The 26,065-nt window shown below is 45.4% G+C and overlaps 1 protein-coding gene across 1 annotated transcript in view; it reads right to left on the bottom strand.

The window, feature by feature from the left end:
- PCP4 (Purkinje cell protein 4) overlaps window positions 1-19,094 on the bottom strand; it is a 52,706-nt gene extending 33,612 nt beyond the window's left edge. The window contains exon 1 of the mRNA XM_033122988.1: window positions 18,954-19,094. Within this exon, the coding sequence (XP_032978879.1) occupies window positions 18,954-18,962 (9 nt within the window). The 5' untranslated portion in view covers window positions 18,963-19,094. The remainder of the gene's footprint in view (window positions 1-18,953) is intronic.
- Window positions 19,095-26,065: the final 6,971 nt, after the last annotated feature.

The following is a 26,065-nucleotide window of genomic DNA, read 5'->3' as shown; positions in this document are numbered from 1 at the left end:
ATCTTTCATACTTTGCCATTGCTACCCATAACATTGAGCGTGCCAGTCATATGTCATCGTGAAACTGAATTACCAAAACCTGCTTCTCATTAATGCATACTCAGATTATGTCTACTTGGAAAATCAGCCAGTAGGTATTATTTCATCTTTAGGGTGAAATACAAGTTCCCATTAAAGGATATTTATTTTTTGATTCCAGAAGTTTGAAGAGAATGAAATGTGAAATGAATTCCAGCATGTTAAATTTGGGGTACAGATGATATTCCAAGATTATTTTCTGAATCTACACCAATAGCACTTAAGTGGATAAATATATTCATGCTGAGAACTTCACTTGATATTTAATTTGATGAGCTGTGACTTGACTCGAAAGTACCCCTTCAAAAGCCCCTTAGGGTTGGGGAATAAAGAGCCTTCTGAAGAAGTAAGGGCCCCAAGTCACTCCCAGGGTCCCACCTACTCTCCACCCTTTCTCCTCCCATCTCCCCAAGAGACTCACTCATTTTGCCAGCAAGTATTGGAAGAAGTTCTATGCACCCACTTGCTTTGGCAACACTGGAGAAAAGATGGCAACCGTCCTGAAGCCAGACCCACAAAAAGACAAAGGACAAAGGGACCCCACAGACGCCGTTGGCTCACAGAGGCATTTCTTTTCAGCCCATTATCCAGCCATCAGGGAAAGAAGTGGAATGGGCTCCGCATAGTTCTAGGGTCCGCTTGTCAGTGCTACAGGACAAGGCAAACTGCTCAGTTAGAGGACTTTGGTCTCTCCCAGCCTAAGAAATAAAAGATTCTTTTGAAAAGCAGATTGTCAAAATTAAGGACAATCACCAATGTGCAAAACCATTGGCAGTGAAGTTCACGGATTCAGTGTCAAAGGCCCTGACTCAAAGCAGGGGTGTGTGTGGTGGGGGCGTTTCTCATGCCTGGACTAACTGTTTACTTTTCCATGAGCCAGGCACTGGGATGGGCTCCGAGGGTCCCCAGGAGAAGGGCATGTTCTCTGACTGGCTCACAACCTGGAGGGACAGACAGAGACTAAACCAACCATGTCAATACTATGGGGAAGAGCCTGACCCAAGATGGCTAACGTCAGGGCCATGCGCGAGGGGCCCCTAACTCACACTGGTGTGGGTGAGGGTCAAGGGGTCTGCCTCACCCTGAGAAAGGAGTGGGGATGGCATCGCCCCCTCCAGCTGTGATCGCTAGGGAAATCCCCATCGGAGTCTGTTCCCTCCCTCTGTGAAGAACAGATCATAACCTCTGGTTCCTACTGGCCACATGTAGGGACCTAGCACCTAGTAGGTGCGTTCTCCCACCTATCCATTCGTCACAGTGTTTTCCAGAAAAGGCATTATTGGGTGGCATTGAGTGAATGGCATCTCTGTGCCAAGAGAAGGGGAAGGACTTGTTTTAAGGAAGGACTTGTTTCAAGGTGCTTTCTAGCATTTTCCCTTCTGTTCCCAAACTCTGATCTCTGTGGATTGCAGAGATTTCGCAAAGAGAGAAAAATCCATCTCATGCCCACGGTGGCTTAGAAGCTCTTGTTAGCAAGTGCTACTTAATGCCACCTATCCCCGGTGATGCATTTTTTCTTAAGTAATTTTCCTCCATGGTGCTGTCTTCCTGTCGTGCTGCTGCATCCTGACATTCACATTTTTGATGGTTTCAGTGTTTATAGCATCCCTGAAATGGAAGCTTCGTGCCAAACAGTGCCTCCAATGGCTCACAAATAAGAGGAAAAACACAAAACTGTGTGTCTTTGGTGTAGACTGGTTCAGATGTTGCAAATTCTTTGAAAAATTAATACCTTGCACAGGAGAGGCAACAAGACGGAGACCTGTCTCCAAAGATCTCTTTCCATCCTTCCAAGCTTTAGTTCTGTGCTTTCTTTGGATCACCGTGTTTATAAAGAAACAAGAATGTGTGTTTCTATGGTTTTATATTTAATGTTTTATTGACGAAAGATCACGAGTCTCTTAGATGAAATATCAGCCTTTAAATAAACAGAAGAGTGAAACCACGTGACTGCACAGTGAAAAGGGATAAACAGCTGGGTCAGCCAGCGGGTCGCTGATGATTGCTTGGGCCCTTGTGACCACGCTGGTGGCTTCTCGGGAACATCAAAGCATGGCGATAAAGGCCTCTTCCAAATCAGAGTCCCCGAATTTTTCTGTAGATGAGACATTTATGCCAACATTTTCGTGATAAGGACAGAATAGATTTAATTTCTTGCCTCTCTTATTTTTAAATCATCTATAATTCTCCTGGTAACGTTCCGAAAATTGAGCATTAAAAACTCCACTAATTTAATCCCTAAGGTGTAGAAACTGATGTCAAAAGAGAGCTTCAGCAGTAAGGGTTTTCGTTTTTTAAAAAGTTGGTTTAAAAAAAAATGATGGCTTCAATGACAAGCCTTAACCTTCCTAACTCTTCCTCCCGCTGGCTCTCATCATCGAAAGTCCCAAAGGCTGGAATTCTGCCTCAGATGCCATATTCTGCTCCCAGCATTTTTATCCTGACCTTTATGGTTGTAGAAATCATTAGCACCGTTGCAGTATTGGGAGACCATTTATGAAAGGACCCACCTTTTTAGGGATTCATGTTTTGTCCTCTTGAGATTCAATTTATACTTTCTCCTACAGCCATATTTTTTAAATTAGTATTTTCTACTCTTCAAAAAGAATCTTCTTGGTGCCAATTTTCTTTTTAAATAACACTGTTTTCTACTTACAAACGGAGAATATGGTCATTATGAAAATTGGGGGAAATAAATGCACTGGGGGGAAGCACAAAACCGCGTGTCATCCAACCAGTCGGAGATAATCCTTGTTAACAGTCCATGTGGGGCAAAGCGAAGCATAGCAGAAAGGACCTTGCTGGCCCCGGGGCTCGTTCCTGGCTCGTGTGGCTCCTGGAGCCTCGGAGCCTTGCCATAACCCTCTCTCCCAGACACGGGTGAGCTGGTGGCAAAATGGAGTGTCAGTTTACAGAGCAGGACAGAAACCCATTTGAAGACTGGCGCCAAGGCTACTGTGCAGAAAAGAACGATCCCTACTCTCGAAATGCCCCTCTGCTATTTGAGACCTTAGAGTGATCTACGAGGACCAGTGGCTGGAACTGCCATCACGCTCTTGGTCATTTTCTTACACTGCTAATACTTCAGCTATTAGCACGTTTCGGGAATTGTCGCCATTTACGATTCAATTTATTTGAAAGCCTGTGTGATCGTGCTATTGTCAAGAGAGTGTAAATACTTCACATAACGATGGGGCTTAATTTTTATTTAGTGTGTGGTGGCAAAGGATGTAGGTTCTGTCACTCTGGGTGGAGAGAAGGGGACTGACTCTAAAGAGACAGAAAACAACTTACGGGGCTGATAGAACAGTCCAGAGCTCAACTGTGAGACCTCAAATGCGTCTCCACTCATCGACTATAAAACTGAAAAAGGTAACTGTCACTATGTATAAATTACACCTGAATTAAACTGATCCAGAAAAGAAAAGAAAGTGAAGAGTGTCCCAGAATCAGACTGTCCAGGTTCACCCAGCCCTGTCCCTTGGCAGCTGTGTGACCTGTGCAGGCCACTTAACGTCTCTGAGCCTCAGTTTCTGCTTCTGTAAAATGAGGATAACAATACACCTACCTCATCAGGTTGTGAGAATTGAATGAGATTAAAAACAGTCATGTTGCATGAATCAGGTCCCTACAAGGAAACTGACTGCGAAGTAATGACAAAAGAGATTTTAAAAGAGTTCTGCCCCTTTCTTTTTCATGGTCTTGACTTGCTAGTGAAAGGCCATCAGGCTCAGCCGTGTGAAGACCAGGAGAAGACTGGCTGTCAACATGGGGCCGAATGACACTGAACATGTGACGGGACTCCTCGCATGGTGGCCGCTTCATCTGCTCAGTTTCTTCTTCATGTAGGATTCACTTAAATTTAGTTAAACATGTATCTCACATGGCTGCTATGAGAATCCAAAGAGAAGAGCACTAGTATTTGCCATATTTTTTTTTCATAAAGTAAGCAACCTCTGTTAGTTACCAATTTCAGTCAAAGTTTCCTGGGCCTCTGATCCTGGCGTGGATATATTTTTTGTGTTTGGTGCAAATCACAGCTTGTGTTTTTTTCTAGAAAGAGAAGGTGCCAGAGGAGGGTGAATGATGACCGAAGGAGCGATGTGGAAGGGAGCTGGGAGAATTTCACGGCCCTGGTACAATGTGTGCACGTCTAACCCCCTCTACAGACTCTCACAAGTCTGAGGGTGAACAGAAGGCTGATGCACCAATACACGGCCGCCTCCATTCATCCCAGTTATAGCTGAACACACCTGCCTTCAGCTGCCTTTGGAAGCCCCGAGCGTCTGTAAGGTGCTAGAATGACCCATGAATGTAGCTGTCGTCACTCACTTTCCACATCTGAACTTCACGCAAAGAAGTGCTTCTCCGTCCACCTCACTTTCTTTTTTGTCCTTCCTTCGATTAGCCTCAGAATAAAGGTTGTTGGGTGGAAAGTCCAGATGCATTCTAGAACTGCTGCTGTGATTAAACAAAAGACAATCATAGGCTCTCAGACAAAGACACAGACAGCCAACGTTTATTATTTCTTACAGTGTACACGAAAGGTACCAGATTCAAGCAGGTCAAAAAAGGACAGAAGAAATTAGCTTTCTCTCTCCGTCCCCTAGATATGGCTGACCAGCCAAATGCCAAGAGAAAGGAAGGAGGTGAAAACTGTCAACAAAAAAATCCGTGTAAAGGCAGAAACTGAGATGTGCCTAAGAACTAACTCATTGAAGGATAAATCTGCCTTACATAGATGGTAAATGGAAAAACCAAAGATATGGCCAGTTTTCCAGAATTAAATGAAACCTATACTGCGTCACTGTGAAAACACCCAGCGTGCCTGTCCTCTCTAAAATCATGTGGTTTGGGGGGAACTTTTATATTTCAAAGGCCAAAGAAACCGACACGAGGTCAGAAAATCCATGCGTGGTTTCCCCAGATGACAGAAACCGTCCACAGAGAAAAACACACCTTTGCTTTGCTTTCAGCAGTAACACCAGCATTCCATTCCCCCATCCCTTCCCCAAAACGGCTCCTAAAATTCAGTGCTGGGTGTAATCAAACAAAAGCCAAATGAGGGCCAAGGACCACAGAATGAAGCTGTCCTCATGGCCGGGAGAATCTTACCCTGCCAGCCATCCATCCTGGACTCGGGATGGTCACTCACCACAGCCATGTGGCTGCACATGGTTGAGCCCGTCAGAATCTATGCCTCAGCTTCCTGACCAAGGGGACAAAACGGGGTGCAGGAGAAGAAAAAACACAAACAAAGCCACGGTGAGCTGAGCCAAGTCCACATTTAGTGCTGCGTGAATGATGATGATTCCAGGTTTGGCAAAAGTGTGTTCCTGTCTTTGCACCTGGACACCAGACTGTCTCTGCAAATGCAGACAGCTATGTTCTCTCAATAGCAAGAACCTAAACCCTTCTAGAGCAACAAGCCTATGAGGTGGATACAACAACTATTCCAACTGGATAAACACCACACTTGAGACAGGGAGGTTTAGTAGCAAGTCTAAGGACACAGAGCTGCTGAGGGGAGGGGGCGGAGATTGAACCTGGGCAGACTGGCTTGGGAGTCCACTCACTTCCTGGCCACAGCGAAAAACACTGGCTTGGAAGATGGATAGACTTGTCTTTGATGACCCCCTCTGCCACCAATAGCACAGACACTTTATGCCTCAGGCCCTCTGGTGGCAGAGTGGACGACATGCTTCTTGAGCCTCTTCATTGTGGAAACCCATGACATCATTCAAGATTCTGTGTGTGGAAATGCATGGACCATTTCAGACGAAAAGCTGGGGTGAACACACTTCACCCCACTCTGCCACCAAATCTGCAGATGTGTTTCCTGCACCTGTGAGAACAAGGCTCCAGGGCATGGCAGACAGCTCTCGCTTGGTAATCCCCTCTGCCCCGGGGTCCTGATTTATTTTTCGCACATTTAACTAGCTTTGTGGACTCCTGTCCTTACACTCCTCCTATGACAGCTAAAGCTCGTCCTCACACAGTGACTTCTTGTGATAAAGCGCAGATGTTGACTTGGCCCCGGTACTTCTCCAAGAGGGCGTATGCCGAGGCTTCAGAAGCTAGAGACTTTCTTTTTTGGTAATAAAGAAGCAGCCAGGTTTTTTTCCCCCACTCAACTCAAACAAAAATAGCTTCAGGACCTGGGAGAACTCTGAGGTTGTATACTTTTGGAAGAAAGGGGAATGCATTGTCCTAAATCAGCTGTCACAGCTCAAGAAGCGAATTAAGACACAGATTAGAAGACGGATAAAGGCTGTATGGACCATCTGATCAGCTGCTCCCTGGGCAGGTGAAAATTCTAGCAATCTCCCCTTTAAAACAAAATGCACACATCCCACCACCTCCACCAGCACCACCTACCAACTCGGTCTCACAGCTGTGCCTCCTTCATGATGGATATTTGCTCCATATTTTATGTTCAAATCCCTCCTAAATCCAGAACAACATAATTTGCTAGAAAACAACTCCTGCCATAATTTAGTGACAGGATGCTTTCTGGGGACGGGGCTGTTGCAAATGGCCGAAGCTCAACCCAAGCGCTTCCGTTCTGCACATGTTGCCACTTTCTACAATAAGAACTCTTTGCTTCCCAAGCACACAAGTTTCTTTAATAGAACAAGCCTGACACATCTGCCCTCAGTGTCCCCCGACATTGCACACTCAAAGGTGGCGACAGAAGACTTCCCTGTGGGAAAGCTCTCAGTACAAAACAGGCCACGGAAATGTTCATCTGCATTAAACAACCAACACTCAGTAAAGACGTTTGGGACCAGAATTGGGGGATTGTTTTCATATGGGGCTCATGGTTTAGCATTTATGTGGTCTTTAAAAGAGATATACTTTCCAAGTGTTTTTGAATCAATTGTATTACTCCATCTTCACAGAGGGTTACCTGGCATCACCAGCTTCTTGTTCAAGCATGCAGCTCAGTGGGCTTCTGCAGAGCCAGCCTGAAAGCTCCATCTGACTGGGGGGGAAAGACCCTCACACTGCCTGCCTCCATGTTCAGGCATGGGCCATTCCAAAAGCCTCCTCTTGGGGAGGGAAAAGAATACATCAAAAGCTCCAGACATTGCAAAGGTATAATGGAATTATGTTGCATCCGCTCTCTCTATAGATATAATACATATATCTTTTTTTTTCTTTCACTAAAAAGCAATCAGACAACTTCTGCCTTTCCCCAGGTATTCCAAAGGAAGATCAGCCTCAAGGCCACGTAACTCCTGCGGTCACACGGGGTCTCTGGCTTAGAAAGGCCCCGGGCTTGGTGTAATGCTCTGTCATCACTGTCTTGAAATTCTTAATGTTTACCACGGACCCCAGCACTTCTGTGTTTCACTGGGCCTCACAACTTGTTGCACTGGTCCTGTTCCCACTGCCCAATCGCAGGCTCACTGAGACTTCCCAGGCCTGTCTGAGCCACCGTCGCCTCAGAAGAGGTTTGTTGCAGGGTGGATGGAGTGAAGGATTACAGAACAGTTGCTTGCTTTTAAATTGCCTCATTTCTGAGATCTGCTTGACGCTTCAGTTTATGTCCTGCTTCCTTGTCACAATACTAAAGGGACAGAGAAGTGAGAGCAGGGTCCCCTGAGGGCACTGCTTGTAGCTCTAAAGTTACATTACTCTGCATTTATATTTTTGTCATGCATGAATTCAAAATCCTCATCCAAAATTCAACTGTGGGGGAGCTTTCACCTGAATTTCAGCCAAATCTGGTTCTCCGTAAGAACTCAGCAAAAAAATGATGACGGGGAAATTCACAAAATAGTGCCCCAAAAATGAAACAAATCTGCTTTGAAGATGGGAAAGATTAAATCTAGATGAAAAAAATAACAGTGAATTTGCAGGAGGTATTTGGTGGAAGTACTTGACAAATTGCTACATCTATTTTAAGACGTTATCTTCAAGTAGAGGTAAAATAGCCCACATTTCTAAGGTATAGAACATTGCCAGAAATAATATTTGCGACGTGGCACTGTATTATCTCGATATTTTGACAGGACTTATGCATATGTGAGAACAGAACTATAAATATAGGATGAGCCCATGCTTTGAACAAGCTCCAAAGAGAAAGAAATAATAATAATGGTTAAGAAGCCACCAGGGTCTCTGAGCTACAAAGCGTACAACGATATCCCGCCATAGACAAACACTAATACTCACACAGAAGGCATATCTAAATTCACTTAGGCATTTCTCACAATTAAAACATGGAATTTCCAAGATACAACAATACGCACAATTCCAAAAATCTTATTGACTGTCCTCATGCAATCTACTTCCAATGTACTGAATAGATTCTTTTTCATTTAACACTTTTAAATAAAGAAGTCGGTAGAACCCAAATATCCATTGAGGAGCATGGGAAATGTCTTACATGTTTAAAGCAATTTAGATCACTAGGCAGGAGTTAGAAATCAACTGTGGTGTCATAATAGACACACATCCATTCATCGACTTAAGGATTGCTAAATACTCATGGTGCTCTAAAAGTTATGGCTTTTAAGACTAACCATTATCTATGGTCGTTATTCTTCAATCAATATGTACTGAGCCCCTTATTTTGTAAGCATGGACTCCACTGGGAAGGTTTCCCTAAATACTTCCTTCTTCCCTTTCCCAGGCCTGCTGAATGACATTGACATTGGTTGACACCATGACTGGAGCTGCCCTCTGTGTGGACCCGGTAGCCCAGTTAGTTTTACGTGATTCTGTGTTTCCTGCTACCCTATAAGGTCTTTGAGGGGTAATGTCTTATTCATTCACCCAGAACAATATCCAACACATAATAGTTTCTCTGTCAATGTGAGTTCAACGGTATGTGCTGGGGACATAAAAAGGTGTAGAAGACTTAGTCCCTGTCTTTTAAAGTTTCATAATCTAGAAGGCGGAAAGAAACATGACTGACAAAATAAGTGATTACCAATTATACCCATAATGGTTTTGACGATAGAAAGGGCCATCATCCCCTGGGCAATTGTTTTCTAAGAGTTTTATTTGGGGGGTTCAGAATGCTCTTTCTTATTCAAACTGAGTCACGGAAGAGAAGACAAGGAATGAAGATGAAGGTGACCGGTGTAAACCCAAAGTCAAGGAAACTCTGCCAAGCAAGGCGGAAGAGAACTTTGTCAACAGGGACCTTCATGAGCACGTTCCCAGCAGCCATTCTACTGACATTCACCATTGTCCCCATGTGGGATTGGGAGGGGAGCGTGAGGGGCTCAGAGTAGAAACCGGAATCTCTAGAAATAAACTAGAAGACCTGGTAAAGGAAAGAATGACTTTGACAAGTTTTCTGTCGTTCTTTTTTTACTGAAAACTAATAAAAAAAATCAGGACAGTATTATTTTTAATATATTTCATGACCAAGTCTTAAATGGAATTGAGACGAGTGAAAAAAAAAAATGGGTTGCATACAGGATATGACAGAAAATGAGAAATTTAATAGGATAGGAAATGTGTAAGTGAGACCTAGAATGGCTTTTCCTCAAGAAGCTCTGTGATTTTGAACAAGATTAGCCTTTGGGCACTTGGTTTCCTATTTTAAAATGATAACTTTGAATGAAATGACAACTATGACCTCCTTTAATTCTCCGCATTCTGAGTAGGGCCCTAGAAACGACAGTCTTTCTCTAGATCAGCGGTCTTCAGGCCGCTGACTGCACCCCAGGGAGTGGCAGGGCTACCATGTTCAAATGCACAAGTATGCACAGCACCACCTTAGGGGGTGCCATTGACACAGGCAACAGTGTGAACAGCACCTCTGGGGTTGTAAGCTGCTTAGTTCTCACAACTGTGCATGGTAAAGAGAGCTTTAGAATTTCTGTTTATATCTGCTTAGGATCTGAGATCAATAAGAAAGAAATTGGGTTTTACCAACAGCTAATTGGGTTGATACTGACATCGTCACTTGGTGGGTAGGAAAAAGTGAGTCTCATGACCGAGGATCATCCAGGATGCCCTCACTCTTGCCTTGCTCTCAGAAGATCGCCAAATGCTGCATTGCAGTTCCTTGTGCTCCCTTAAGAGGATTTACAGATTGGGCAGTCCACCTTTAGCTAAACGAATCTCCCACATGGTCACACGCTACAGCTACAGTGTGGATGAACCTTGAGGACATTATGCGAAGTGAAATAAGCCAATCGCAGAAAGACAAATATTGTATAATTCCACTTAAATGAGGTAACTAGAGTGATCAAATTCATAAAAATACCAAGTAGCATGGTGGTTACCAGGGGACAGAAGGAGAGACAGAAGAAAGCTGTTGTTCAGTGGGTACAGAGTTTCACTTTTACAACATGAAAAAGTTCTGGAGATCTGGTTCACAATAATGTAAATACACTTAACACTACTGAATCTTACGTTTGAAAATGAGTAAGTGGTAAATTTTATGGTATGTGTTTTTTATCACGACAAAAAAATTAAAAAATAAATAAAATTTTTAAAAGCCCTGCATAAAATTTTCACAGACTGAAAACGATACTGCCAGCAAAAGAAATGACGGAATTGCTACCTCACCCTTCAACTGTTAGAAGGTCTTCCTGAGAACCACTAGGAGCTTAAAAACCAGTCACCAACGTAGGCTCAGAAGAAACGTAGTCACCAAGACTGTTTGAATTCTAGATTTGCATGCTTTTCCCTTAACAACTAACTTCCACACGGATGTATTGGGCCTTGAAATTTTGGCAAGGCTTATTCAAGCCATCATTATTAATAAGATATCTAAAATTACGGTTTATCTCATCATTCTCTTTTTAATATTTTTTGTATGTTCCAGAGCTATGCTTAATATATTAGCACATTAGCTCTTATACATAATTTAAAAATAATTTTTAAAAAAACGGATTGTGCATACATGCTCAAACGTTTCTTTCTTAAATATTTCTTTTTGTATGTTTTATAACTATACTTAACATATTAGCACACTAACACTAACACATTATTTTAAAATAAATTTTAAAAAGTTTGTTGTGCAGAAATGCTCAAAAGTATTTCCTGAAAGGGGACACTACCAAATACTTTGGAGAGCGCTATCTAGAGGATTGCTACACAAGGCCATTGTGGACACCTTTTCATTGCTCTGTCATGGATCTGCGAGACGGTGGATGAGATAGCTCCCCAAAAGTTAAGCTCTGAATGTCACTTTTTAAATACTCATGGATAAGTATTGTTAGAACAATGACAGCTAACTGTGGGAAAGTCAAAGAAGGAGACAGGGTAGTGATGGGCTCACTAGGGAGAGGACAGAATCATGTCACATCACCTTGAACTGTGTAGGGAGAAGATGTTCCTATAACAGAATGGTTTGAACTTTTGCTTGTTGCTAGCTCCATCTACAATCCTTTGAAATGGATGAAGAGAGACGATTTTGAAAAGGAGGCCCAACACCCTCGCCCATTTTGGATGTGAGCAGGTTTGTGTCACACTAGTGTCTACAGATGACTTCTCACCCCTCAGAGATAAAGGGACTGCTTACCCAGCATGTTCCAGCACGGTTACTCTCAGGCTCACAATTGGATCAATTCATGGTGTCAGGGATTTCTCTGCACATTAAACAAGTGTGGGGAAATGTGAAAAAGAAAAGCCTAGGCACAATTAGCCATTTGCTAGGCTCAAGAAAAAAAGCAATATTTTTCTAACAACCCCTCATGAAACAGTGGCTATTACTTAGTAAGGAAATTATGTGTGTAAGAATCTGAAATTTTAAAACACATATAATTTCTTCATTCATTTTTAAATATTGGAACTTAGTCATGTGATGGACAGAAAAGTGTATTGACTAAAACGAAAACCTTGGAAGGAAAGGGAGAACATTTTTTCTTATTTTATTTGTACGGTCTTATTTGGTGAAGACAAATAATAGTGAAAATGGTCAAGGGGTCCTGCTTTTAGGCTTTGTACAAAAAGAAAATAGTCACTTGGTTAGAATGTTGGCCCCGGCACAGGTGTGGTGTCACGGGGACAGATGACCATTCTTTTGTCGTACCACTCCACAATAGCTTGGGATTGTAACACCAGGAAAAGCATAATCTCAAGCCAACCCAGGTACAAATGTATCTAGCAAACTGTCATAAACGAGGATTTTAAAACTAACATTCAAAAGACACTCCACACCACTGGGTGAAATATTTCAGTGCTGGCAAAGTCCACAACTGCCCTCACACTGGGGGCAGAAACCTTCCAGAGAAAGGAACTCCCCTACCCTCCAACCTAGTTCCACTGTGGGATGAAAATGTCTCACTTGAATAGTTCCAACAGTTTACACTTTTTGGCTTCTTTCCCCTTAGATGTTCTGCAGGGGAGTTTTCCATTTGTGGATGATTACCTGCCTGCTTTATGATACTAATTTGTCTACCTTTTATTTATAAGGTGGCAGTTTAAGAGTAAAATAATAAAATAATGGCATTTAGTGGGTGATTGATTTTTCCTCTCGCAAGGTTATAAATATGGCCATGCATTTCCCTTTCAGAAATGAAATGAGAAGTAATTCAGTGAGATTCTGAATCATAAATTTAGGACTATTTGCAAGGTGCAAACAATATTCATGCAGATTGGTGCCTGGAATGTGTAATTTATGCTGAATTTCATGTAAAGCAGCCCAAAAATGAATGCTGGATTTATAGGCTTGGGCCATTGATGAGTGTGGCAAACTTGCTTGGCTTATGGCACAAGACAGTGATCTATAACACATTCTCTTATCCATACGCAAATGACATCTGTACCAAATCGAATGGAAAATACTTCTCTATTCATATGTATTCCTCACTTCATTCTGGTGACTGGGAGAAGAATGGTAAATAGCTTATGCCTGGGGATAGTAGAAAAGTAGAGACAGACCCAGTTAGCCTGCATGGGGGGTATGGACACACAGTTCAGTGTTGAACTTCCCAGGAGAACAAATGCAAATCAATCTCTCCTTTTTTTTTTTTTTTTAGCTATGAATTTTCACCTATTCCCGTTTTTAATATAAATTAATTTAAAATATTTAAATATGCAACTCTCATTAAAATATTTGTTCAAACTAACACGAGGATTCGTTTGTAACTAGGAATCCTAATGTTAAATACACCATTTGCTTTCTGAGGCTAGAGGCCAGACTCTGCAGTGTGGCTGACGGCAGCCGCACAGGCGCTCTCTTCCTAAGACCTGCTTCTACTCTTCCCGATCCCCTCTCGATGCACAAACCGGTGTTCTATTTCAACACAGCAAACTGTTTTCCAAGGTATTCATGGGCTCCGCCTGTCTCGTTCCAGTCCCTTCTGTTTGAATTTCATAGAACTTATCTGAAGTGGAAGGGTCTCAATGGAGACGAGCCTGAACTACAGGATTTTAGAATTCTCCCTCCCGCCTTCCCTCCACTCCCCTGTTTTCCTTGACATTTCCCCAAATGTCAAGAGCTCTTTCTGTTGAGATCCTTCCCAGTTTTTCTCATTTTTTTTGCCTGCCGTTTAAGCATTCATTTTGCATATACAACAAAGCACCCATTTCCAGCGTAAAAGGATTTCAATGGCAAACACAGGTTGCAAACGTGGAATGAAGAACAAAAGACAGAACTTTTCCTCTGAAAATATATTACAGCCACAAATCTCAACGTTTAGAAAATAGAGTGTCTGGTCCATTGGTCACATTCAGTGATAAATCCACCCCCTGAGGTCCATGTTTTCATCCGTTAACTGAGCATTACCAAGAGCCAAACCAGGCGCCAGGCCTCGTGGATGACATGAAGCTGGCCCCGTCTCGGAGAGTTCAGTCTAAGTAGGATAAGTCTAATAAACAAAATGCAACCCATAATACTTGCTATGGACTGGATGTTTGGGTTTTTCCCAAATTCATGTGCTGAAATCCAAATGCCCAAAGGTGATGGCATTAGGAGGTGGGGCCTTTGGGAGTTGAGTAGGTGGTGGGGGTGGAACCCCCCTAAGTGGGATCAGTGCCCTTACAAAGGAGACCCCACAGGGCTCCCTGGCCCCTTCCCCACGTGAGGTCACAGCGAGAGGTCTGTGACCCAGAAGAGAGCCCTCACCTGACCATGCTGCACCCTGGTCTTGGACTTCCAGGCTCCACAGCTGTGAGCAATAATGTCTGTTGTTTCGATACCACCCAGCTGTGGTATTTTGTTAGCACAGCCTGAACAGACTACGGCAATACTTTAACGGCATGATCTGTAATGCTGTGTTTTATAAAAATGTCAGGCAAATACAACATAAACCTATACCTGTGCATCTCCTAAAAACCTTCTTTCCCCCAGTAGGAAGCCCTTTCCATAAAGTCATTCTAAATTAATGAAAAGCCACACCCCGGGCTTGGGCTTATAATATTATTCATGTGTTCACATAGTTCAACGTGCTCTGTGGACGAAGAACACAGGACCAGAGACGAATTGTGAATGCCTTCCACCTAGGACGGCACCTCGAATAAAGCATGAGAGCAGAAATTAGAATTTTAAAAAATAATGCAGAGACTGTATTCATCATAAATTCAAGGCACTTTCCATTACCAAAAAAACCATGTTTCCTCGTCACCTTGGTCACACTAGTCCACTAGAGCTTTAATAAAATCAATTGTGACTCATTTATTCAATTTTTCTTTCTGAAGAAAGTAATACATCTTGCATTCTGTCATTCTTAAAATTCAAAAGAGAAAAACAGCACGAGTCCTTAGTGCCAGAGCATTTGTTAATGAAATGCAAGATGCGGAAACAAATTGTATGGCAATTCATTAAATTGTCAGTGCAGCAAACACGTTTTCACGCTGCATTGTGGCCTCTTCCCAGTTAAGAAAAGTCAAACTTCGAACCCAAGTTGTAACTAGTGTCGTTCTGGACCTAATATCTCCAGTTAGAAGACATAAAGTGTCTACCGTTGCGTGATCCAGAAAAACCATATGGATCTTGCTGGATCTTTCCATGTCTTTGCTGCAGAACACCCACAAATGAGGTTAAAATTACATAAGAAATTGAATTATCATTTCCCCTTCTGTCGCTAGGCCCTCAGGGCCAATTGCAAAATCCATACTTTGTTCAGTTACCCTCAGAATCTGCGCTTAACTGGTCTAAAATATACAGTTCCTTGCAAACCCAACCTATTAGCATGTGTGTCCATTCACTATTATATCATAAGGGGCACACACCTAGAATAATTCTCATTTTAGGTCTGTTTCATCTCACTACATGTCTCACCGACAGCTTACCTTGATGGCTAATTAGGTGCACCCCAAACCAGTGTCACATGGTATTTTGTAACAAAGGGCTACTTTTGACAAAAGAAAAACTGTGTCTTTTCTATTTCCCCACCCCAAGATTTAAGAGGGACGAGCCTCTCCTGGCAACCTCTGTCCAGGAAAATGCCATTCACTGCTTTCTTGTCTCTTTAGAGACTCAATGGATAAAGGCTGTAGCTTCTGTGTCTGTGCTAAGGGCAGACATGTGGGTCTAAAAATGTGCCCTCTAATGTCCTCGATGTGTCCAAACCATGCCTCTGACAGGCTGGGCCCTTTCCTTGTGACCAATGTCTGGAGAGAAAAAAGGCCCATAACCTTGGCACCGAGTTGCAACAACCCATCGAAGCCAATGAAAGAAAAACGCCCGTGACAGCGAAACCAAAGACTTTGGAAGCTGCTTTCACCAGGGTCTCAAGTCTAATTAATAGCTGTCAGCTGATGCATTATGCAACTGGGAATGCCCCCACCCCCTCACAAACAGGGCCATGGGGTGTCATTTGTAAATCAACTCCCCAAATGTTTGCCTTTATGCATTAAAATTTTGCTCCTGGCTCTTCTAAATAAGTTCTTTTGAAAAACAGCAACAGACACCTGAATGAGAAAATGGGACTAAGGGTCATTGTTCGGGGGCGGTGGGAGGGGGGACTCTTTTTTTCAAACCATATTGGGTGGCTAAACAAAGGAAACCTATTCTTCCCTCTTGTGCCTGGGAGTCCAGTGGGGAGGGAAGAGAAGCCATTTTGTAAAACTTCAACCTTGGTGGCCAGGATTTCTGACCCGGCTAGTACACCTGCCTTTTGATCCCTGCGAAATGATCTTCCCACTCATCTCACAGACTGCTCCAGGCACAGCTGACATACGTTAATACTGAAATGTAGACACCCCCACAAGCCACCTCCACTCTCTCACGGTGCCCTAAATTTGGACTTTACTTTCCTTGCTATCCTGGTGTTCTTTTAAATCACATGTCATTCCCCCAAAAAAGCGTTGTCACAGGCGATAAAGAAGATATTGCCTTGTAAAGTCACCCAGTTTAAATCCAGCTCCAGGTTTTCCCCCCATCCCCACCCACCCACCTTCCCCTTAAAGACTGGAAGAGCAGAGCCCACTGCAGGGAGCACGTGGCCCTTTGAGGGTCTCTCTGCCCCACCCTGCTCTGCTGGGGCATTGGCCCAAGGGGGCAGCTGTGAGCTCGGGAATTCTGCAGTGGGCACTGAACCTCAACAGCTAGAGCAGGAACTATTTGCCCACCAGACTCAAATAAATCCTGAAGTCAGAGTGAAGTCGGACAAAATCCTTTGCTGTGGCCCTGGCAGTAAGTTAGTTACACAAGTAAGTAAAGGATCATCTGAAATCCATCCCTGCCTGACAGTTATTAAAACTAAAAGCCACGTGTAATTCATCCAACTAAAGAGAAGCTTGGGGAGAAAGGCGCGGGGGATCCAGTTCTCTCCCCAGAAAGGAGCTTCTGTTCAACTTTATTAAATGTCTTAAGCAGATTTAAGTTTTAGGCAAAGGATAAGTTCCCATTCTCTAAGGAACACCCCAGAAATGTGGCGATCGGCCAGAGGGCTGGTCACCCAGCTGGTGGCAGCCGCAGGTGACCTGAAGGGGGTGAGGAGGTGGAGGAGGCAGGTGTAGGAGCTGGGGGTTTGGTGGCAGCGAAGGAAGGCAAAGGAGCCAGATGTGCATATTGTGGGGTGTTATCAGCATCAAAGGGACTAAGGCAGAGAGTTCCTGCAGTCGCCCATCAACTTGCCTACCGGAGTGCTGGGAGTGAGGCTGCAGAACTGCCCTAATTAAGTGTTCAGCAGAAACGAGGTTGTGACTCTAATCCTGGGGTGAGGGTGGGGACATGTGCTCTCTCCAGGGGGACCCACAATTAAGTGAGCAGCACTGAGCTGGGGCATTCTGGAAAGCGCTGGCCAGGAAGCCACCCAGGAGAAGACAAGGTGGCTAAGCCAGCGAGGAGAGCCTGCAGCAGGACCACCACTCCAGAAGAATCCCTGGTAGCTCACCTGATCCAAGAAAGGGGGCCCCAGGGCGATGTAGGTTTCTAAGAATGCTTCTATATTAAACTATTGTTTGTAAAAAGCTAACTGCACACAGCCATCCCTTTCTATTACAAGAGAGGTGAGCTGACAAAAATACAGAAGCTTCTGGGATTTCCATTGAGTCCAGCAGAAAGCCCCCCACCCAAGCGTGTAGGAAATGGCGGCCTGGTCCTCACTGCCCTCTCTCTCCTTTAGAGACCCCACCTCCTTTTCCTCACCTCCCATGCTCCTCCTCCTCTTTCTCCTCTGTTCAGAGTATCCCGCATGCATTTGGACATCCACCTGGTGGCCGGCCACCCCGCATTACAGCCCAAGTCCTGGCTTTGCCTTTCACCACCTGGAGGCCTTGAACCAGTTGACCTTGAATTTCTCTGTGCCTCAGTTTCCTCATCTGTCAAGTGGGAATAATACTGGCACCTACTCACAGAGTTGTTGGGAGGCTCAAATAAGGTAACACGAGTGGAGCGCTAGAAGCCCAGCTGGGTCAGTGGGAGCTGCTGGGGTGGTTATACCCTTGTTGGGAGGGTTTCAGTGTCCTCCCCACACTTGCCCTCTTCCTTGCTCAAGCCATTGGCTCCATCCCAAACCCCATTCCTAAATTTTATCAGACTTTGCCCACTCTTTCTTCCTGTCATGTTTATATCAAAAGTCACCCATCAGAGAGATAAAAGCAGTCAAGAGGTATTTTTATTTCCGAAGTTGTTCATTTTACTCTAGACTTCCAAAAAAAGGATCACCCATCTGCCAAGGAAAAAAAAAAAAAAACAGAGAAGATAAAAGATCTTAAAAAGTAATTATTTAAGTGCCGACCAAAAGGAAATGAAAACAGACTGTCTGGCTATGGAATCAAATTAGAGGGCGGTGCTGCACAACCCAAATCTGCCTCCGATGAAAGAAAGAGAATATGACCTTTTAAAAATAAAATGAGCTATCGGGTTGCCCCAACAAAATATATTCTGCATAAACATATTCAGAGAAGTGACTTTCAATGAAAAATTGTCGTTCGTCTTCTGTCAAAGTCTCTCCCATCTTTGAGCCACACACGGAGACACACAGTTTTTTTCATGGTTCGTGTGATTCGCATTTCCCTCACTGGTGCTCTGATTAAGTGCAGCCGTAGTTTGTACAGGCAGTGCTTCCCCGGGCCTGGGTGGGCAGTGACAGCCTTTCCCCACCGCCTTCCGCCCTTCAGAAGCTGGCTTTCCCCAGAGGGCCTGCCTGCTAGCTTTCTGAAAGGTGTTCAGTAAAGCAAACACACGCAGGAGCTAGCACACCTCTTTGTGAGAGACTCGAACAATCGGCTTTCTCGTCGAGGGCTAAAACCCAAAGCACTTTCCGAAGTCACAATTAAATCAGAGGCAAACAGTGCATCCCTTTCTCTTTCTAAGGCGCATTTTTACAAAGTTGCAAACTTAACCAGTTTCTGCACTTGCCATGCAAACTAAGCTATTACCACTCGGGCCTCAAAACAAACAGTTACAGGGCTGGCGTGCTCTTCAGCACACCGGGAAAGCCTTGGCGTTTTCTGAGGCTGGCTGTGCAGCCAGGTCCCTCCTCGCCCCGTTGCCTAGCAGCACCACTCACCTCGCTCATGATGCTTTAACAGCGCTGCTCCGTCCGGTCCAGCTGCTCAGCTCACACAGCACTGCCCAGGGCTCGCTACTCCACCGGTTCTGGATTTTCTCTTAAAAAGGGCTGCCCGGTGGCATCATGCCTCCCGCAAGCCAATGGGATTCATTCACCTGGCTGAAAGCCTGGCAGATATCTGAGAGCACAAAGGGCCACCTAGTGGAACAAAGAAGGAAGGCGTGCTAGGTCACTGCTCCAGATTCTGTCAGGGACAGAAGGGAAGGATCGCTTAAAAAAACAGCCAAAGTCAGGTACAAAGATCATCACAGGTTTGCACCGTTTGTTAGTTCAAGGGATTTAAACACCTGGAAACCACATTCTCAATGTCAGTGGAAAGAAGGTTTGTTTTCAAAGGAAGGGCAGTTCTGAAAGCACCAGTGTGCATTGCCTCCATCCCTCCACGTCTTCTGGGGACATGCAGCTCCCCTGCCCTGCCTTTTGTAGCACAAATCTCAGCTGTTACAGTTGAGTATTTTCACTCCTTCTCCACGACCCCAAATCCTTCAGCCTGCTCATAATGCAGGCACTTCATCCCTGGTTGAAGGACGTGAGCAGGACTGAGGAATGAACTCCGAGACTCATGCTATGATGACTCCCGGATCTTTGCGGGAGAGAGGAGAGGAGCTCCCGCAGCTTTGTCTCTGTTTGTCGTAACTTCGCCACCATTGGGAGATGCTGCTTTGAGCCTGGAATCTGCTAAAGGTCTGATCACCTCACCCTGTGCAGCCTCTCCATGAAGAGGTCCAACCCTCTTGCCCCATCCTGGACAAGTGAGACCCTGAAGTCTTCACGGCATCCGAGTGGACCCTTGACTTTCACAGGGGAGACTCCACAGACTGAGGAACGTGGCCAATGCACAGAAGTGAGATACATGTGGCTGCCTGTCTTCTTGGCCCATCGCTGGTCAGGATGACCTGTGCAACTTACCAGCTTCAACTGGTCCCATATTGGAGCGTAGCCTCAGCACGATAACAACAAGCCATGGTGGGTAGTAACTCCTCTGATGACCTCCTGCAGATACAGACACCTCCGAGGGATGGCTACCCAGCATCTCCTGTAGGTAAATCGATGAGAAATTGGGGAGTGGTTACAGTCCTCAGAGGCCTCACAGGGCTTCGCCCATCCCCTAACAGAGAGGCTCAGACCACAGCTCCCTGTGGAAACCAGTGCTAAGCACGGCCCCACCTCTGATTGTCCCCCACTGGCTTCTATATGGCCATCACATGGCGGCCTCGCCTTCAATTCCCGCCTCCACAGGCTCCTCCCTCTCTCACCCCACAGTATTTCCATCCCACCTCCATGCCTTCCTGCTCCAGGCTTTCTGTTCCCAGTGGCCACCCCACCTCTCCACCCCAACCGTCGCGGCAATTCTACTTCTCTCCCTGTTCTTTCCTCACTGTCCTCACTCACTGCCGGGGAGTGACCCGCCTGGACGGCTCCAGGCAGAGTCCCAGGATCTCTGCCTTGCTGCCACCCTGAGATAGAAATGTCCTGGTGGGACCTGTGAATATGTGAGTCACCTACTGTTTAAACCGACCAGTTGGACCCACAGCAGCTACTTCCTTGAGCTTGGAGCAGGAAGTAGGAAGTGGTGAGTGGAGAGCAGGTGCAAACATAAAGTTTGCCCAAAAGCTAATGCTGCTGCTCGAACTCAAGAGTCGGCAGCTCCATGAACTGTGTTCCCTGGGTGCCAGCACTGGGCCACCCTGGGCCTGGCCCTGCTGGCAGCTCTTTAGTTCCCAGAAGAGAGTGGATGAGCTCCGTGCCAAAGAACGAAAGCACAGCGAAAGGAGAGAACAGGAGTCTTTCTAGAGCAACATCAAAGAAGAAGCTGTCAATGTGGTTCTTCACTGAGTGTTCTAGCCAGAATGCATGTTTCAAGATGGAGCAAGGATGGAGAAAACCAACCTACAGTGTGAGCACTTGATTTGAAAGTTCAAACCTACCCCAGTGTGGGTTACAGCTGGGGATCCTGCTTTGTTCCTGGGACATTGAGAAATAACAGATTTTACTTCAGGACTAAGCACTTGGGGAAGGTGGAAGTTTTGGGGGCAGGGGGAAACTCAAGGAACACTGGTGTCCTATTCCCTGGCCAGTCTTGGGTGGGAGTTAATGGGTCTGGCAAGAAGATCCAAGTGTCCACTGGGGCCTTCTCCCCACACTACCCCACCTCCCCTCTGCAGAGAAGGGCCACCGCACCCCAACTCGAGTCAATCCTCTCCTCGCCCTAACTCAGCACTCCTCACTGTGACCTCCTCTCTTGGACTTCCAGTATTCCAGCCCCAGTCTCCACCCGTACAACCAAACTCCTCAGGGCCACCTCAGTGCGTGATGAAAAGGCCACACGTCCCCAGACGGCATGGTGAGCACAGGCTGCCCACAGAAGGCAGGCCAGTGGCCCTCGTCTCTGCCACGTGAACATGAGTGAACTGGATCACAAAGCGGCAAGAGGCACAAGACTCTATGGCTTATGGGAGCCAATCTTCTTCATTTATAGCCGCTTTACGTAGGAATTTGCTGATAGAAAGTCGGGAAGATTGGTACATTCGTTATAATAACTCATATTTCACAGCGCAACAGAATGAACTATATATATATTTAAATAGAGATATAGCGAGAGAGAGCTATATTTGGATATCCCGAACACAAGAATCATTTGCAAACTAACAAAGGATCTGCCTGCCAGGGCATCCTGCCAGCATCTTCCTTATCCTTTCATTTCCTCTTCCCTTCCCTGCCCCCAATTGCATGCATGGGGGACCCAGGCAGGATGCTTTCACGATTCCCCAGGGGGGTAGAAGTGGGAGAAGAGGAAAGGGAACAGGGTTCGTTTCACACAGGAGAAGTAGAACCACACTATCCTCGGGGACGCCTGTCTACTTGGGGACTTTGAGGACCCAGTGCTTGCAGATAGAGGATGAGATCTCCCAGTGGCAATGCTAACAGGGTCCCATGTGTGGTTTTGCAGGCTGTGCTCAGGCAGAGGGGACAAGTGGAGGGACACACAGAACCAGCCTATGCTCTGTTGGTCTGTTGGTCCGGCTCCAGTGCAGACATGAATTTTGTCATAATACAGATGCACATATAGATTTGCAACAGCTTGGGGTTTGGGGAACAGTGAACAGTTGCTGGAGTTTCCAAGGGGCAGGGCAGGATTGGTAGTGCCCAAGCTGGGCTGTGACACTGTGGAGTAGAGTGTGCAATTGTTTGGGACAAATCAGGGGGTTATAAAGGCTGTGGAGGAGAGGATGGGTGATGTTACAGGCTGAATGGTGTCCCCACCCCAATTCACATACAAGCACACCTCGTTTTATTACGTGTCACTTTGTTGTGCTTTGCAGACACTACGTTCTCTTCAACATTGAGGCAAAACCCTCCCTCAGCAAAAAGATTATGACTCACTGAAGACTCAGATGATGGTGAGCATTGTTTCGCTATGAAGTATTTTTAATTAAAGTGTGTACATTGTTTTTGTAGACGTGATGCTATTGCACACTCAATAGCCTACAAGAGAGCATAAATATAACTTTTACATGTACTGGGAAACCCCAAAATTCATGAGACTTGCTTTCTTGAGATATTTGCTTTATCGTGGTGGCCTGGAACCGAACGCACAGTATCTCTGAGGTCTGTCTGTATTGAAGTACTAAACCCAAGTACCTCACAATGTGACTGTATTTGGAAATAGGTTCTTAAAGGAGCTAACTAAGGTAAAATGAGGTTGTGTGGTGGGACCCTCATCCAGTGGGCCTGGTGTCCTTATAAAAAGAGGAACTCTAGACACAGACTCATTGTAGAAGGAAGACACTGTGAAGACTTAGGGAAAAGATGGCCATCTATACGCCAAGGACCGGAGCCTCAGGAGAAACCAACCCTGGTCTCAGACTTCCCGCTTCCAGACTCTAGAACTGTGAGAAAACACATTTCTGTTGTCTAAGCCACCCAGCCTGTGGGCCTCAGTTATCGCAGCTCGAGCAAACGCATACAGGTGACGGAGCAAGCACTGGAGAAGACTTTCGGGGAAAGCCTAGAGGGATCTTCAGGGGAATGTGATTGTGTTTGCCTTGTGGCCTTCAATTCAACCCAGGACGTCTTCAGTAAACCAGTTCTGTCCTGTGCGTGAGCTGTGGAGTGCTGTTGGTAGTGGGGACACAGCATCAGAGCCTGGCCGCAGAGGGGAAACCCCACTGCCGTGGTTACACACAGTGCCCACAGGTTACACACGACGCATGTGAGTGCACGCTCCACACGGTTCCATGGTTGCCTCTGGCACCGAATGCTCCTTCCATCATGTCCCAGCTGCAGGTGGGCCCTGGGCCCCCAACTCCCAGCCCCTTCCGTTCTCTTGGGGCAGTGGTGCCCCAACATGACCGGCGTCAGACCAAGATGTAAAGATGCCCTGGACCCCCGTCTTGGAATCCCAAAAGACAAGGATGGTAACTAGATGGTCTTTAAACCTTTCCATGTGGTTCTAATAAGCAGTCAGGCTTGACAGTCACGCTTGAAGCAATAAGACGCACACACACACATACCACTCACTCCTTCCACACTTTCCAGGCTCCCTCCTGCTTCCTGCCTAACCCCCTCTCCCGACCTCCTCTTTGGATCTGTGTGGCCATTGTCCCTTACACGTATGAATCTTATTTAAACAGCTTCAGCATGTCCCTCTCATACGACTTTCTTCATATCAAGCAAACACCATATTACATGGTAGATGGAGTCACCAATCAGAGCTTAGAACCTTAATCATTGATAAGAGCAATTGTTTTCCATATGACCTTGGCACAGTCTCTCCGCTCCTCAATGTCTCATTTCCCCCACTGGTAATATAGAAATATTAAATCCTCGCATCTGCCAACCTAAGCAAAAATATATACACTAAATATATTGAGCTAGGAAATAAATTTTGAAGGAACTTCCAGAGAATTAGATCTACAGCTTCATATATTAGATCTTAGGGAATGCTTCAACCTTGCTGAATTAAAATACAGGCATGTGGTTCTATAATTTATGAAAAAATATATACAATGTGGATAAATTATTTTCATCTTCTTGGAAGTGTGATCCTGCCTGAAGGTACAGAGTTGGACCAGGCCATCTTTCAAAATCCTCCCTTGGGGTTACTTATAGGGGCTTTTCGTCACACTAACAATAAATGTATCGTGTGTGTACAATTCCAGGGGATGCGGGGGCCATAACAAAAACCACCTCCTGCTTCGTTTCCCCACCTTTGCTTCTCTACTTCTTCATGTGCTGCCATGTGCACATGGAGCCCTCTCCTAATCTCTGAGCAGGGAAGGCTTCCGGATGGAGAAAGAACAGTCAGCCTCCTCGAACGGAGGCTTCCTGGCCCAATGTCAGTGGCCAGGCTCCCCCATCCCTTCTGCCTTCACTGCCCCCCACCCAGAAGCCAACTATAGCCCCTGGGTGTCTGTGCAGCCCTCACCCCTCACTCTCAGCATTCCCCACCCAAATGGGTGGGCCCAGGGATCTCCTATCTTTGCTTCTCCACCTTGTTTCCTGCTGTCTTGAATCTTAATCCTTCCTTCTAGCCCTCTGCCAACCTCTGGGTGTCATGTGGCCGGAGGCAGAAGCCACCCCATTTATATCTACAGATGTGGAACGTTCTGACAGCAATATTTATTGTAACAACTCATTCCAGTGTGTGTCCTTGTTTACACAAATCTTGTGTCTCAGCTCTTTGACTGTAAGCTTCATGACAGGGGTAAGGCCACCCCACTGTTCCCTCCACCATTGCCCGTGCCTGGCCCGGCACCCAGCACAGAGCCAGCTCCCCAAATGGCTTTCCAATAAGTAGTCTATCAGTCACTGACTGTGAAAGTTGCTATTTAAAGAAAACTCTTGTTTCTATAAAATTAGATTCACTTTCCAAACCCAACAGGTAAGAATCTTCTCCTTTGAAAACAAGAAAAAAATGATATTTCAAAAATCTCTGTGCCGTCAGAATTTAAGCAAACTTTTTAAAGTGTTAAAAAAAATATCTGGCAAAACAGACCTGTATGACTGTATGTTATTGTCTTTTTAAAGGAAAAATAGATTGATAGAAATAGTAGACTGTGGCCTTCCAAAGTTTTGTCACATAATGACACACTGCTGCCATTCTGCCCATTTTTTTGTCCCCACCCAACATATGTGTTGTCCCCATCGCCTCTGTACTTTAGGGGTCACACTTAACTGGCCACCCTGGGGAACAGATGTGTGCATTCCATTATTTCTTGAAGGTGTTGAAAATGTGTTATCTGTGAGCACTGATTCTCTCTTCCCATCCCCCTCTTTCTCTCTTTCCCTAAAATAACTTGTGTTTACATGTGCAACCTTCCATCCCACCTTGACACTCTTTTAAAATGCACCAGCCAGTAAGAGAGAAAGCGGGATGACAGAATAGGTAGGTCAAGTCTGTCTGTCACAGTTCTGTGGCTCTCTGCCTTGTCTCACCTTCCAATTTCAAGTGCTGCAGTCCTACCTGAGGCTGCTACTATTCTCAAGTTCTAAATTACTCTCTGTTTGTGGATGGAAAGGTCATCTTATGACCTGCAGTCCCTTTTAGCCCAATTAAGGATCCAAGTCTGTCCTCGGGATAAGGACTGCCTGGATTGCTCACAGAGCCTGCGTCACCCTTTGCCGCTCTCTCTCTTTGAGGAAAAGGTCAGTGGGCATTTGTATTCAAAGGGTCACATCTTCGCTGCTTCCATCCTGGGCCCATGCGGGGGCCTGCCAATGGGGCTCCGATCTCAGCTGCTATGACAGCTTTCAGCATTGTGCTTTGTTGAGTTCTGAATTACTTTCCCTTTGCCCACTTCCTACACAGGTGAGCTCCTCTAATTCACTGTCCAGCAACTGTTCCCCAAATTTCAGATAGATTGATTCTGCACAGCCAGCCCACTTGTCTGGTACTAGAGGCTGAATTGTGTCTCCCCCAAAATCATACATCGAAGACGCCCTAATCCCCAATGTGACTGTATCTAGAGAAAGGGCCTTTAAGGTGGTCATTAAGGTTAGATGAGGCCATCAGCGTGGGGCCCTAACCCAATAGGACCCATGTCCTT

Source organism: Rhinolophus ferrumequinum, chromosome 2, assembly GCF_004115265.2.
Source record: "Rhinolophus ferrumequinum isolate MPI-CBG mRhiFer1 chromosome 2, mRhiFer1_v1.p, whole genome shotgun sequence".
NCBI classification, from domain to species: domain Eukaryota; kingdom Metazoa; phylum Chordata; class Mammalia; order Chiroptera; family Rhinolophidae; genus Rhinolophus; species Rhinolophus ferrumequinum.
Note: the sequence above shows the minus strand (reverse complement) of the source record. Positions and strands in the feature narration are given on the sequence as shown.